This window comes from Amborella trichopoda, chromosome 6, assembly GCF_054954075.1.
Source record: "Amborella trichopoda isolate Santa Cruz 75 chromosome 6, AtrichopodaSantaCruz75HAP2 v2.0, whole genome shotgun sequence".
Classification (NCBI taxonomy): Eukaryota; Viridiplantae; Streptophyta; class Magnoliopsida; order Amborellales; family Amborellaceae; genus Amborella; species Amborella trichopoda.
This window is the reverse complement of record NC_142341.1, coordinates 790364-803978: the sequence shown is the minus strand read 5'-3', so window position 1 is coordinate 803978 and position 13615 is coordinate 790364. Positions and strand designations below refer to the sequence as shown.

The window sequence follows — 13615 nt, the reverse complement described above, 5'->3', positions numbered from 1 at the left end:
TATTAGGGCTGGCCTAGGCCAAATAATAAAAAAAAAAACAATGAGGGCTAGGCCAGGCCAAACCAGCCATGCTTAACCTAAACTTGCTCTGGCCCTACCTTTAGGCCATTTTTTTCCCGGCTATGGCTAGGCCCTTGGGCTCCATTTTGTAGCCCAAACCCTAATCTTTTAGGGCCAAGTTGCACGGGTGGCGGTGGCCCCTATTGAATAATACTCCAAATGTTTTTTTAGTGTTTTATTCCCATGCTGAAGCTTTGTCTAATCTAATAGTCTTTGGTTGTCTTCTTTCTGCTTTAGGGAAAATATTACTATACTACAAAGATATCTTATAATCAATGAGGTGGTTAATCAAATAAAATACTTGCAACATGTTACTTTTTAATTTATTTTGAACTTTGCGTTTGGTCAATAGAATAAATGCCCAATTTCAAATTTAATGGTCAAAGATTAATTTTGACCATTTTGTACTAAAGGTAAATAATATCATTTTATATTTTCTTTTATCTATTATATATGAAGGTAACAATCATTCTTGTCCCTTAAATTTCTAAACGAGTGGTTGTAAAAGTATCATTGAATAAACATAAAGTTCAAAAAAAATAAAATTATAAGACTTTGTGACTCACCGCAAGTCATATAATTGGACATCTAATAAGTGAGAATAATCATGACCTCTATATATAAGTGATGAATGATCTGTAGATAATCCATAACTTAAACCCTTGTTTGTTATTGGATTCAAGACTCAAAACATGTTTTGCTCAAAGTTTGATACTAAGAACAAATGATGATATTTAAGTCTTGTGGCTCATGTGACGTAGATGGACCAAATTATTCAAATAACCCAAATGCCCAGGTTCAAAGTTCCAAACTTGGAACAAAATTAATTTCAATTTTTCTTTTTTTTTACCAAATTCTTGAGGAGTTACATAAGCGAGAGGAATTTTAAAAGCGAACTCTTTCTCGTAATTTTTTGCTTTTAACCTCCTTATTGAACTTTATATGATGGTCTAACCATTTTAGTGACATTTTCCAATGGTTTTCTCAATGATTTTCTTAAATAGTTTATATAAGGTTGATATTTTAAATTATAGAATTAGGGTGCACTTCAAAAATTCATTGAGAAAGGATATTTTAAGCCATCTAATTGATCATCTTGTGCCCAAGGTAAATGGTATAATTGTATACAATCTTAATAATATATCTAGCAATATATTGTTTGGACTGTCCATTTTCATGATTTTTGTGTTTATAGATCTACTTTTTTTGAACTATTTTTAAAATTTCAAATCTTATACTTGGAGATAAAAATAGATTTTCAAGCGATCTTAAGAATTATAGATACAAAAATTGTATCTCATGAAAAAATTTGGGTATAACTTACTTTGATTGTTTAAGGTTGTAACTCTATGCAAATCACACCTTTTTTTTAAATTGTCCATAACATTGTCCAAAAGGCAAGAGATAAATATTTATAAATGAGATTATATAACTATAAGATTTACCTTCGAAATAAAGAGGTAAATATCAAAAGAAATGTTTATATGTGACCCTAACACTTAAAAAGGTGCCATGTTTTTGCTATTCCTGCGAGAAAATATCCGAGGAGCCAATGCTAATGTTGGGAGGTTTTCCTAGGGGTAGCAATGGGTGCCCCGTTAGCCTGGCCCAAATGCTAGGACATAAGGGCCAGGTCAGGGCTAGAAACAACAACCCGAAGATAGGGCCGGGCATAAGCCAAGGACCGTCCGTTTCGGCCTTGCTCGGCCTTGATTGAGCTCTTGGGCTGGGGCCTTTTTGGCCTGGCCCTATGGGAACTAAGGCTAGCTGTCCCGGGCTTGGCTTGCTACTGTTGGGTTCATGTGGCCTTTAAAATCCTTATGAGTGCTTGTAAAATAAAATGATATAGTGGAACATAAACTCAGTAGGAGTGTGGCCCCTCGTAGACCATACTAAGCAAACAATGGTTTGTTGATACCGATATGTGTTTAATAATCTAAACCAATCGGTTGAAAAAAAATCATGTTACCTGAGCATGAAGAACAAACCGATGAGGGTTTATGGGTTAGCCCTTGATGAGGTCGGAGAACATGCCCGGATGAGTGAGCCGATGAACTGTGTGACCCTTGTGTGTGATGATGACACACAGAGACAGGGGCCAAAACCTCATCTATATACTATCACACAACATGCATATCGATAGATCGTTTGGGAAAGCCAGAAATCCACCTTTTAGGGTGAAACGTATGCATGTGCGAGAGATACCCCTATTCATCATAGAGCAGTCGTCGCATAAGATCTTGGTGACCTTGACTTGTCTCTAAGGGAGGACCTGAAATCTACAGACTGGGATTGCGATCCCTTGGCTCATCGTCCGGACTTTGGTGACTCGCTAATGAGCCCCTGCTTGGACTGTGGGTCATGGAAAGTACTCGGTCGGTCTGATAAAACAAGTGTGGTATGTAGTCTACAGTTGAAGGTGGAGGGCCCCATGATTGTTGATTCCTAAACCATATGGATCTTTTTTCCATCAAATTAATTTAATTGTGTTTGTTTTATGATGAAAATTATTTTAAGATTATTATTTGAATTTTTATGAACCCCTGTATATTTTATTTATAAATTTTTTATTTATAAAATTAAAGATATTAATTTTATAATTGTTTAAATATTCAAATAATATTCTAAAATATTTTTATTAATTTTAAATATATAAAAATATCATGGGGGCCCATTGTGCACATGAGTTCGCCACATTTTTAGAAGGTGGAGCCCATGAGTGCCTCCCTTGGGTGGCACGCCCCACCCTAATTCTCTTTCCTATTTTTTAGTGATATGGCATGTGGTCATATGGTTGGAAGATATTGACTAAATATTGACTTAATATATCTTTGAAAGATTTTGTAGAAAGATTGAGCAGACTTGTATTATTTTATGGTATGCACAATATTTTGATTAGATTTAATTTATTTAATTTCTATTGATGAGAAAATGGTTTAGAAAAGGGGAATAATGGTTCATTCACCTTCCATAATGTTGATGGCCCATCTATGGAATGGATGGCCTAGGTCTTTCACCCTACAAGTCATCGTTGATCGACGGTCTATGTTCAATCTAACAAAAAGAGGCAAGCCAAAAAAAACCCTAAGAAACCCTAATCTTATTCAAAGCCTATAAAAATGGATTATCTCTACACCTTATTTTTCTATCTCTCTCTTAATAAAGTTTATCTTTCTCAAGTTTGATCTCTTTCTTCCACATTGTGAAAGAACTAAAGGGTTTAGGTTATGAAGTTCTTCTCTCTCCTATCTTTCAAATATGGATTTATGGTTAAGGGTTTTATGGTTTAGTAAAAAGAAAATCCATCTCTCTCAAACTAAGTTGCTAAGATAATTCACATAGGGTTTGAGTTTGTGATCAAAAGAATTCACGTTCCATTGGTGTGGCTTGGCGAAAATTTGCTTTTTCGGTTCGAGATTGAAGCTAAACCGTTGATCTCATGCCGTCAGATGGTGGTGACTTGGTGTGGGGTGTAATAAGCTCGATTGAGGTAATCTCCGGCACTCTTCTTTTTGGTTTCTTGTAATCTTATCTTTTATTCTCAAGTATAATGCATAGTTGTTTCAATGACATCAAGTTGTTAAGATCTTGGTTTTATTGTTATGTTTATTTTATTTTGAAATTTATCTTATTATAATAAAGACCACATGTAAGTGATCTTTTGCCAAAAGAAAGGGGTGAAGAAAAAAAAATAAAAAAATGTATTCCCCGGTGAAATATCATATAAGTCTTTCTTTAATTGGTATCAGAGCTATTAATACTTAATGCCATTAGTTATCTTTTCTCTTTATTGAGTTTAGATCAAGCTTGGGAATGAAATATAAGAAAGCTAATGACCTTTGTGGTCAAGAAATAGACCCACAGTTAAGAATTATTGAAATATTCCAACACCGAAAAGGCACTTTGCATAATGAGTATTCTGGGCTATTTTGGAGTAGCGATATAAAAAATATAATGAGGTATTTTTCTAGTACATATTCAATGATATTTTGTGTATTTAAGAGTATGATTTACCTGCAAAATTTCAGTGGGAGATTCTATAGAAATTGCGAGTTATAGACTCAGCAATGAAGGGTGTCAATTTTGACAATGCAAAATCCATGAACTGTCCATTGAGTTCCCTGATTTTTCTCACCAACTATAAGATTTTATTTCTAGCTGAAATTGGATGGCGACTCATAAAATTGAGTCTACTTTTAAATAAAAAAAGTTTCATCAATAAATTCCTTGTGGTTTGAATGATATAATCAATTTATTGAAGGATGCGCAAGTGCTGTTTCTGCAACGAAAATTATTTTCATGACTTGGAAGTTAAGATTTAATTTTTATTCTTAACAGAATGTTTTATAGTTCATACTAAGGTTTTAGACTTCCATTCTAAGTCTAATTTGTAATAAAATTTATTTGAAAAAGAAATATTTATGGGAATAGAGGAATAAAAAGTTTAGATTGAAAAGAAGTCATCCTGAAATTTCTGTAATTTGGTATGTCTTTCATTGAAGACATGAATGACTATATTTATCAAGCCTACTTAACAGAATGATATAAGGCTTGTGAAAATGTGTGTTAATATTATGTCTCAAATAAAATTAGTTTGAAAGAGAAACTCCATAATGGTAGAGAGAAAAGACAATTTTACTAGATAGTGTTCATCCTGAAATTCTACAGTATGATTTATTTTGTGACGTGAATGTCACTTATTTATTTCTCTAAAAAAAAGTATTATTTGGGATTCAAACTCTGATGTTATGATTTTTTTTTAGTCTAGTTTTCAACACAAAAGATTTCAAGAAAAAATTCTTTTAGGATTGAGAGAAACAAATTTTTTATTGAGATGTGCTCAACCTGATTTTCAACTGAAAAGATTGCATTGTGACGTAAATATCACTAAAATGAATATTCACTAAATGGTATGATTTAGGGATGGAACTGAGCACTATTTTATATTCTTTTGAGTCTATTTCAATACTCAAAAGGATTCAAAGATTAAATATTTATGAGTTGAGAGATATCATATTTTTATCATAGGATGCTCAAGTTCTATTCTGCAGTAAATTAAAAAGATGTGGCATGTTAAGCCACATATTTGGATTCCTAATTATGAAGACGTTTTTTTTTTTGGCTCATTTAAAAAGGTTTTATAGTGTGCTATGAGTATGGTTTATTATAATAAAACTTCAGAGAGAGGTAATACATAGTTGACAATATATGAAACTCTATGTGAAGAGTATTCGATCTGAAAATAGCAGAAAGAAGAATAAACACAATACCTACAAAAACATCTTGGTTTCTTTGAAATGAAGGGATATATATAGATACTTGGTGGTAGCATATAAACGCTAAAGATCAGTGAGAGAATCGAAATTATGATATTTGAAATAATGAGATGAAGAAGATATTTTCTTCACGGTGTAAGGCAGGAGAATCCAAGTGTCGAAGAGATGGATACTTCGTGATATGTGAAACCAATGACCAATATATTATCCATCAGTTGCATGCACTTTAAAGATCACAAAAGCTTGCCAAACAAATAAAAGCGATGAATCAAGAAAGCCCAGGTACCATACTACATGGTTTTGAGGTATGCAATCTATTTCACATTATATGGTAATGTCATCTAGGGAAATATCATATAAGGAAAGAGGATTCAATAACTTTGTTTAATGTGCTTTGGTCATATTTTGGCTAATTGTTTTATGAATATGTATGGAGTGTATGGACATTAAGTGATAAGTGCTAACAAATTTGAAAGTGCCGATTTTGAATACCTTGTGTTTTTGTGCCTCCTGGTACTTGATTATGAACTACTTAAGGTAGTGATACACATGAATATGTGATTTGATCAAGGGCTTTGAGCCCCAAGGATAAAACACGAGAGATGGGTGTGGCTCATTCAAATATGTAAGCAGAAAGGGAGTATTCTGATGAAACTTGGTCTTGATGACCATCCTCTCAATAATGTTTATAATATGATGTGTTGCACGTGATGATGATCTCTTGACAAATTCTTCATAATTGCCAAAAAAGAAGTATTTTGTCAAGGCTTTAATAAATATTATTTAGTCGTGCTTTATTTTGGATAAAATTATAAAATGGTATATATGACTTGTTTTTATGGCCATGAACTTGACTTAGTAGGAAATTAAAGGTGAATACGGTAAAATGATTTATAAAGGCTAAGCATGTATTTTATAATTAAATTGGATGATTTGAGAAAAGCTTAAGTCTATGAATATAGTTTTGAGAAAACCACATAATCTTGCAAGGCTCATTAAGTTTTTATGAAAATCATTTTAAACTGTCATACTATTATATAACTATTGCTTGTGAATGCATATATATATATATATATATATATATATACATTTTTTTTTATTAAAAAGAAAAACATTATGTCTTGAATGTATTTATAAAAGTGGGAGAAAAATTATCATGCACTGTTTTTTAAAATACCTATATGCCTTGACCCATGTTTTTAGTTATTTAGAATCTTCAATTACGTAAGACTTTGAACCATAGGGAATGTTGTAGGAATGTCATCATGCTAGGCTTCTCTGATATATATTGTGTTGATTAGATAACTTGGTTTGTATGAATTTACTATCAAGATGTCTAGTATGGTTGAACCTTTGTGGTTCATGAAGGTTTTTGCATATTGTGAAACCAACGGGTATTGAATTACATATTTACATGGGACTTGATATGCTACCTTATGTTATATGCATAAGAATGTTGAGAATGTATATGTTGTATGTGCAATAATTGAGTGGGAGCTGCTACAGTCCTACGTTTTTTTTATCCACCATGAAGGCAGAATACGTGGCGTGTTATTTGCTGATCGAGGAGGTTGTATGGATTAAAAAATTTCTTAATTGACTTGACTTTCACGTCGTGCGTTGTGAGGCAGTAAGAATTTTTTGTGACAGCTCGATGACGATATGCGTGTCAAAGGAGCTACGATTCCATAAGAACTCTAAGCATATAAAACCATGTTTTTATCACCTGAGGAATGATGTGAGATTGAAAAAGATCGAGATCCAGATAAACTAAATATTCCAGTAGGAGCACCTACTAGTATTTGACATGCTAAATGAAACAACATACTATAATGTTGTTCACCCATAGAACCCAAATGTTTGGTGCAAGTTGTATGGCTACAAAATGGAGCATTTTATTTGAAGAACTCTTTTGAGCCCATGAACATACGACCCTTGATGAGTTCATTAGAAAACCGATGAGGGTTTATGGGTTAGCCCTTGATGAAGTCGGAGAACGTGTCCGGATGAGTTAGCTAAGGGACTGTGTGACCCTTGTGTGTGATGGTGGCCTACAGAGACAGGGGTCAAAACCTCATCCATGTACCATCACACGACATGCATATCGATAGATCATTAGGAAAAGTCAGAAATCTACCTTTTAGGGTGAAGCGTACGCATGTGCGTGAGATACCCCTATGCGCCATAGAACTGTAGTCGCATAAGGCCTTGGTGACTTTGATTTGTCTCTAGGGGATGACCTGAAATCCACAGACTGGGATTGCGATCATTTGGCTCATTGGCCGAATTTTGGTGACCCGTTAATGAGTCATTGCTTGGACTGTGGGTCATGGAAAACACTGGGTCGGTCTGATAAAGCAAGTGTGGTCTGTAGTCCACAGTTGAAGGTGGAGTGTCCCGTATGGATCCTTTTCCTATCAAATTAATTTAATTGTCTTTGTTTTATGATGAAAATTATTTTAAGATTATTATTTGAATTTTTATGAACCCTTGGATATTTTATTTATAATTTTTGGATTTATAAAATTAAAAATATTGATTTTATAATTGTTTAAATATTCAAATAATATTCTAAAACCCTTTTATTAATTTTAAATATATAAAAATATCATGCACATAGGCCCGCCATATTTTTAGAAGGTGGGGCCCATGAGTGCCTCCCTTGGGTGGCACGCCCCACCCTTATTCTCGTTCCTATTTTTTGGTGATATGACATGTGGCCATATGGTTGGAAGATATTGACTTGATATATCTTTGAAAGATTTTATGGAAAGATTGAGTAGACTTGTGCTATTTTATGGTATGGACAATATTTTGATTAGATTTAATTTATTTAATTTTTATTGATGAGAAAATGGTTTAAGAAAGGGGGATAATGGTTCATGCACAATCCATAATGTTGATGGCTCATCTATGGAATAGATGACTCAGATCTCTCACCCCATAAATCACTATTGATCGACGGTCTATGTTCAATCTCACCAGAAGAGACAAGCCAAAGAAAACCCTAATCTTATTCAAAGCATATAAAAAGGGATTGTCTGTACCAAAAATCTCTACACCTTATCTTTCTATCTCTGTCTTAAAAAAGTTTATCTCTCTTATGTGTGATTTCTCTCTCCCACATTGTGAAAAAACTTAAGGGGTTAGGTTATGGAGTTCTTCTCTCTCATATATCTCAAATATGGATTTATGGCTAAGGATTTTAGGGTTTAGCAAAAAGAGAATTCATCTCTCTCAAACTAGGTTGTTAAGAGAATTCACCTAGGGTTTGAGTTTGTGATCAAATGGTTCATGTTCCAATTGTGTGGTTTGATGAAAATTTGCTTTCTCGATTTGAGATTGAAGCTAGACCATTGATCCCACTCCATCGGATGGTGGTGATTCGGTGTGGGGTGTAATAAGCCCGGTTGAGATAATCTCCGGCACTATTCCTTTTGGTTTCTTGCAATCTTATCTTTTATTCTCAAGTATAGTACAGAGTTGTTTCAATGACATCACATTGTTAAGATCTTGATTTTATTGTTATGTTGATTTTATTTTGAAATTTATCTTATTATAATAGATACTACATGTATTTGATCTTTTACCAAAAGAAAGGGGTGAAGAAAAATAAAAATAAAAATGTATTCCTCGGTAAAAGATGACATAGGTCTTTCTTTCAGTGACCACCCCTAGGTTTTCCCTTTTAGTACCTAAAGTTGGTGGTAATAGCAAAAATATAAAGTGAAAAACACAATTACAGGTATAAAACAACCACAAGAAAATTGTTTCATGCGGGCTAGACCGCATTTTTACACTATACGGTCCCATTGTATAAAGCATCCACCTTAAAGATGGATACAAATAGATGGTCCACCTAAAACCAGTTGAAACTTACGGTTCAAATATTTTTTTAATATAATTAATTTCTAAAATTTATTTATTTATTTATTTTCATGATCTCATGAAAGAGATTACATGTACTTACAAATTTAAATGAAAAAGTTTATATAGAGCTAAGGCTCTGAACAATCAAATTTGAGCCTACCTAAAAAATCTCCCTAGAAGAGATTGTTTTGATGTCCAAATATCTTCAAATTGATCATCTCGACATCAAGATGCATGGACATGAAAATAAAATGGATTTCAAGTTTTGAAAGTAGTGTATTTTGTAACGTATTTTTGGACTATCAATTTTCAAGTTTTTCAAGTTTTCATACATTTGTTGATCTACACTATTTTTTAAGCTTTAAACTTTATAAATAAAGATGAAAATATGGTTTAAGGCTATCACAAAGATTTTCAATATTGAAACCACATTCCTCGATACTATTTGAAGGTAGGTTTTAATTTGGTTGTTTACGAGCCTAAGCTCTACACAAACGGCGCCCAAAATTAAATCCAAAAATCCACCACAAAAATATATTTTTAAGGAGGTGACTCATTTCTACAAGGACGCGTACAAACGTGTCCGTAAGCAATGCTGACAACGAACCCTAACAGCAATAGATCTTCACCCTAAAACCGGTATGTCCATGAACCAGTCCAAATGCCAATGCACTAGGGTTTTAGAGTACACACTAGGGTTTTAGGGAGAGATATACCCTAGGGTTTCGAAAGAGAGAAGATCACCATGGCTTCCGATACACCCGAACCTCTGGTTCAATTGGCTGATATCAGTGGAAGAGGCAGAGCTCTTATAGCTTCTAAGGCCATATTCGCAGGCCAGATCCTTCTCCAAGATACCCCAATTCTCCTCTATCCAGCTGCTCCACACAAGAACCTTAGTTCCTCTTTTTGTTCCCATTGTTTCAGAAGCCTTCCAATCCCAAACCCTAATTCTGCAACTCTGTGTTGCCCTTCTTGCTCAAACTTTGCTCTTTTTTGTAGCCCTGAGTGCCACTCTATTGCCTTGGCTTCTTCCCATTCTCAATGGGTTTGTAAGGCTTTAGGGCTGTTGAGGTCTTCTAATCCTAGCTCTGAGCTCCAAACTCAGGCCAATTTTTTGCTGGGTGCTTACAATTTGGCTGAGATTTCTCCTGATGATTTTAACATGCTGCTTTCTCTTCAAGGAGAGGGGACTTTAGATGGAGAGACCCAAATGCTCCACTCTTTTATATCAGCTGTAATGGCTGAGTTCCCTCTGAAAAGTTTCTCTCGTTTTTCGGTGGAGTTAACCGCGGCTTTATTGGCAAGGGATAAGAGAAATGCTTTTGGGTTGATGGAAAATTCAAAGGAATGTGGAGAAAGGATGGTTAGGGCCTATGGGATTTACCCAAGAGCTTCGTTTTTCAACCATGACTGTCTTCCCAATGCTTGCAGGTATTTTCATGGAGTTCCTAATACAAAGTACATTGTCCTTTTCTTTTTTTTGATGGAAATTGTGTCTCTGATTATGAAAATGGTGCTTTTGATAAGAAACCAATGGGATTTTAAGGATTTAAAATCACGGGAAATGGTGCTTTTGATAAAAAACCAATGGGATTTTAAGGATTTAAAATCGTGGGTTTTAAGGTGGTTTGGGGTGGGTTCTGCACAAAAAATGATGGGTTTTTCAACAATGACTGATTTCTAAAATTTTATAGGCATTTTTCACACTCATTGATTCAGAATAGTCTATTTTTCTATGTTTTTTCAATAATGACTGATTTTTAAACTTTTATAGGTATTTTCCACACTCCCTGATTTAGAGCAGTCCTTTTTTTCCCAGAGAACTGTATTTTTGCCTGAAACAATGGGATTTTATGATGATTTCGTGTTTTTTGTTGAATGGAATTGGGTCTGAAACAAATTTTAAGATTTTTTTTGACATTGATAATTTTGGTCATTATATGGGATTGTTTTATCATAATTTATTTGTTCTTCAAAATACATATTGGGTTTGTCATAAAGAAATAAGGGATTCTTAACCGGTGATCTTCTCATAAGAATTTAATGCAATCTCTAAAGAGCAAGTTTTCTACGCTTCCCCTAGAGCATAAAACTTAGGGAAAATTATAAAAACCCCCCTAAAGTATTTTTTTTATGCAACTTACCTTCAGCTAACTTTTGCTCTCAACTTTTTTCAAAAAATAAATTATTATGCAAATACCCCTTTCCCCCCAAGAGAAAAAGTTCATTTTTCTAAATGAAAATGCCCTTCCTGTAGCACACTACAGGAGCGCACTTAAACAGTGTCGAAGCCCTGTGACTCAGAATGCTCCACTGTCGGAGCGCACATATGCAATGTCGGAGTGTTGTGTTACGTTGTCGGAGCGCATTTATGCAGTGCCGAAGCGCACTTAGACAGTGTCGGAGCCTTGTGACTCAGAATGCTCCACTGTCGGAGCGCACTTATGTAGTATCGGATTGTTGTGTTACACTGCTGGAGTGCATTTATACACTGCTAAAGAGCGGCGTTACATTGCCGAACTGCTCTTACATAGTGCCGGAGCCGGCACTTATGCACTACCGAAGAGCGGTGTTACGTTGCTGGACCGCTCTTACACAATGCCGGAGCCCCTGTGACGGTTTCGACACTGTTTAATGGCGCTCCGACAACATGCTATGAGAAGGGTATTTTCGTTTAGAAAAATGAACTTTTTCCTTTGGCGGGTATTTGCATAAAAAGTTTGTTTTTTGAAAAAAGTTGAGAGCAAAAGTTAGTTGGGAGTAAGTTGCATAAAAATTAGAATTTGGGGGTTTTTTTATAATTTTCCCTAAAACTTATATACTTCCCCCTATCCAACAATCTATTCTGAATGGAGGGCTAAGATTGGCCCAATCACAATGTCATGTCTCTGTACTATTTTATTTTTAATTTTTTTTTCTATAAACTATTTTGATATCAAATTTTGGACGTCCAATCCTCTATTAAACTCGCACTAGCAAAAAATGTAAAAAAATATTTCCAATAAAATAAAATGGCTTTTATGGGTTTTTTTATCAGTATATTTTATCAAAAAATTATTTTTAATATTTTTTATAGGTGCATCCCAATGAGAAGATGGCACATACTAAATTTCATATTCATACAATTTGTATAAAAAAAACTAAAAATAAAATACTTTTATACGTCATATGTAATATCAAACGATGGGTGGCTCTCTTGATCAAAATTGGTCGGCTGGATGGTAGGAGAAGCATAGATCTCTGTAGGGGAAGTATATAAACCTTTCCCATCTCTAAATAAGCATTTGGCTTCTTTGTTTGATTTCTTAAAAATAGACGTCGTCTCTTTCCATCAAATTTCCATTGGGTGTTGTTGCTCTTGTCATAGCTCGCAAGTTTGTTCGATCATAGTTGAGTCAGTTTTCAATTTATTTTTGTTTATTTTTTTTTTTATTATTTCTTTTCTTCTTCTAATAGTGGGTTTTTGTAATATTGAGATGATAGTCAACTAGACTATGTAAATCAATTCTAGGCCTTCTTGTCAATATTTAAAATTTTTTTGAATAAGAGTGTCACATTTCATTACAATTGATATTTTCAAAGCAAATGATTCAACAAAAAAATATATTTCGAAACAAATGACAGTTTGTTCATTAGAATAGAACGGATTTTTACTCCCGGTGTTGTAGGTTCGACTACATTGATAAACCAGGAGATGGGAATAATGATATTATCATCAGAGCTCTGCATGATATTGCAGAGGGGAAAGAGATTTGCTTAAGTTACTTCCCTGTGAACTGGAAATTTGCAGACAGGCAAAAGAGGCTTCTTGAGGATTATGGGTTTGTATGCGAGTGTGATCGTTGCATAGTTGAGAAGACTTGGAGGGAGGATGATGAAGAAGAAGATGAAAAAATGGCTTTAGAGAATGAAGAAGAAGAGCAAGAGTTTCCTCATGCTTACTTCTTCGTGAGGTACTTGTGCCCCAATGAAGAGTGTGGGGGAACCGTGGCTCCTCTACCCCCTTCACAAGGAACACCATCCAATATAATGGAATGTAATGTTTGTGGGCAATTGAGAACAGAGGAAGAATTCAATAGAGATGAAGATGAAGATGACATGGTGGATGATTGATTAGCTTAGCTGAGTAAAGATCAATAGCTTTCTCTTTCATCCCACCGCTTAAGCCATGTATTGATGTTCTTTTGTAAAAAAGAGTTTAAGTTTTATTATGGGTATTGTTGGATATGAGGATTTGACCCTAGCTTTTGAAGGTTTGCAAAATTTTGAGGTTTATGGAGCTCTTGAAAGAGATCTGGACTTTCAACTTAATCTCTAATCTATTTTAGATTTGTGATATACTTGTCTTAAAATGATTGATGTAATCACAATCATAAATTTAAATAGAGTTTTTATATTTCCTTTTA

At 34.2% G+C, this 13615-nt stretch overlaps 1 protein-coding gene across 3 annotated transcripts; it reads left to right on the top strand.

Moving 5' to 3' along the window:
• Nucleotides 1-9865: 9865 nt before the first annotated feature.
• ASHR2 (ASH1-related protein 2) lies at nucleotides 9866-13615 on the top strand. Of its 3 annotated transcripts, none has more exons than XM_088870004.1 (2): nucleotides 9866-10640; nucleotides 13000-13615. In XM_088870004.1, exons 1-2 carry the CDS (start codon nucleotides 9952-9954, stop codon nucleotides 13019-13021), a joined length of 711 nt encoding a protein of 236 aa, XP_088726130.1. In that variant the 5' UTR covers nucleotides 9866-9951; the 3' UTR covers nucleotides 13022-13615. The 3 variants fall into 3 exon arrangements, with proteins under 3 accessions (XP_088726130.1, XP_088726131.1, XP_006844746.1); XM_088870005.1 differs by having other exon boundaries at nucleotides 12901-13615; XM_006844683.4 differs by having other exon boundaries at nucleotides 12878-13615.

Bases quoted from the DNA above. Each gene is read 5' to 3' on its own strand.
- ASHR2 (XM_006844683.4), top strand. From the start codon at position 9,952: ATGGCTTCCGATACACCCGAACCTCTGGTTCAATTGGCTGATATCAGT. The intron at 10,641-12,877 runs GTATTTTCATGG...CCGGTGTTGTAG, and splicing joins TGTCTTCCCAATGCTTGCAG to GTTCGACTACATTGATAAAC.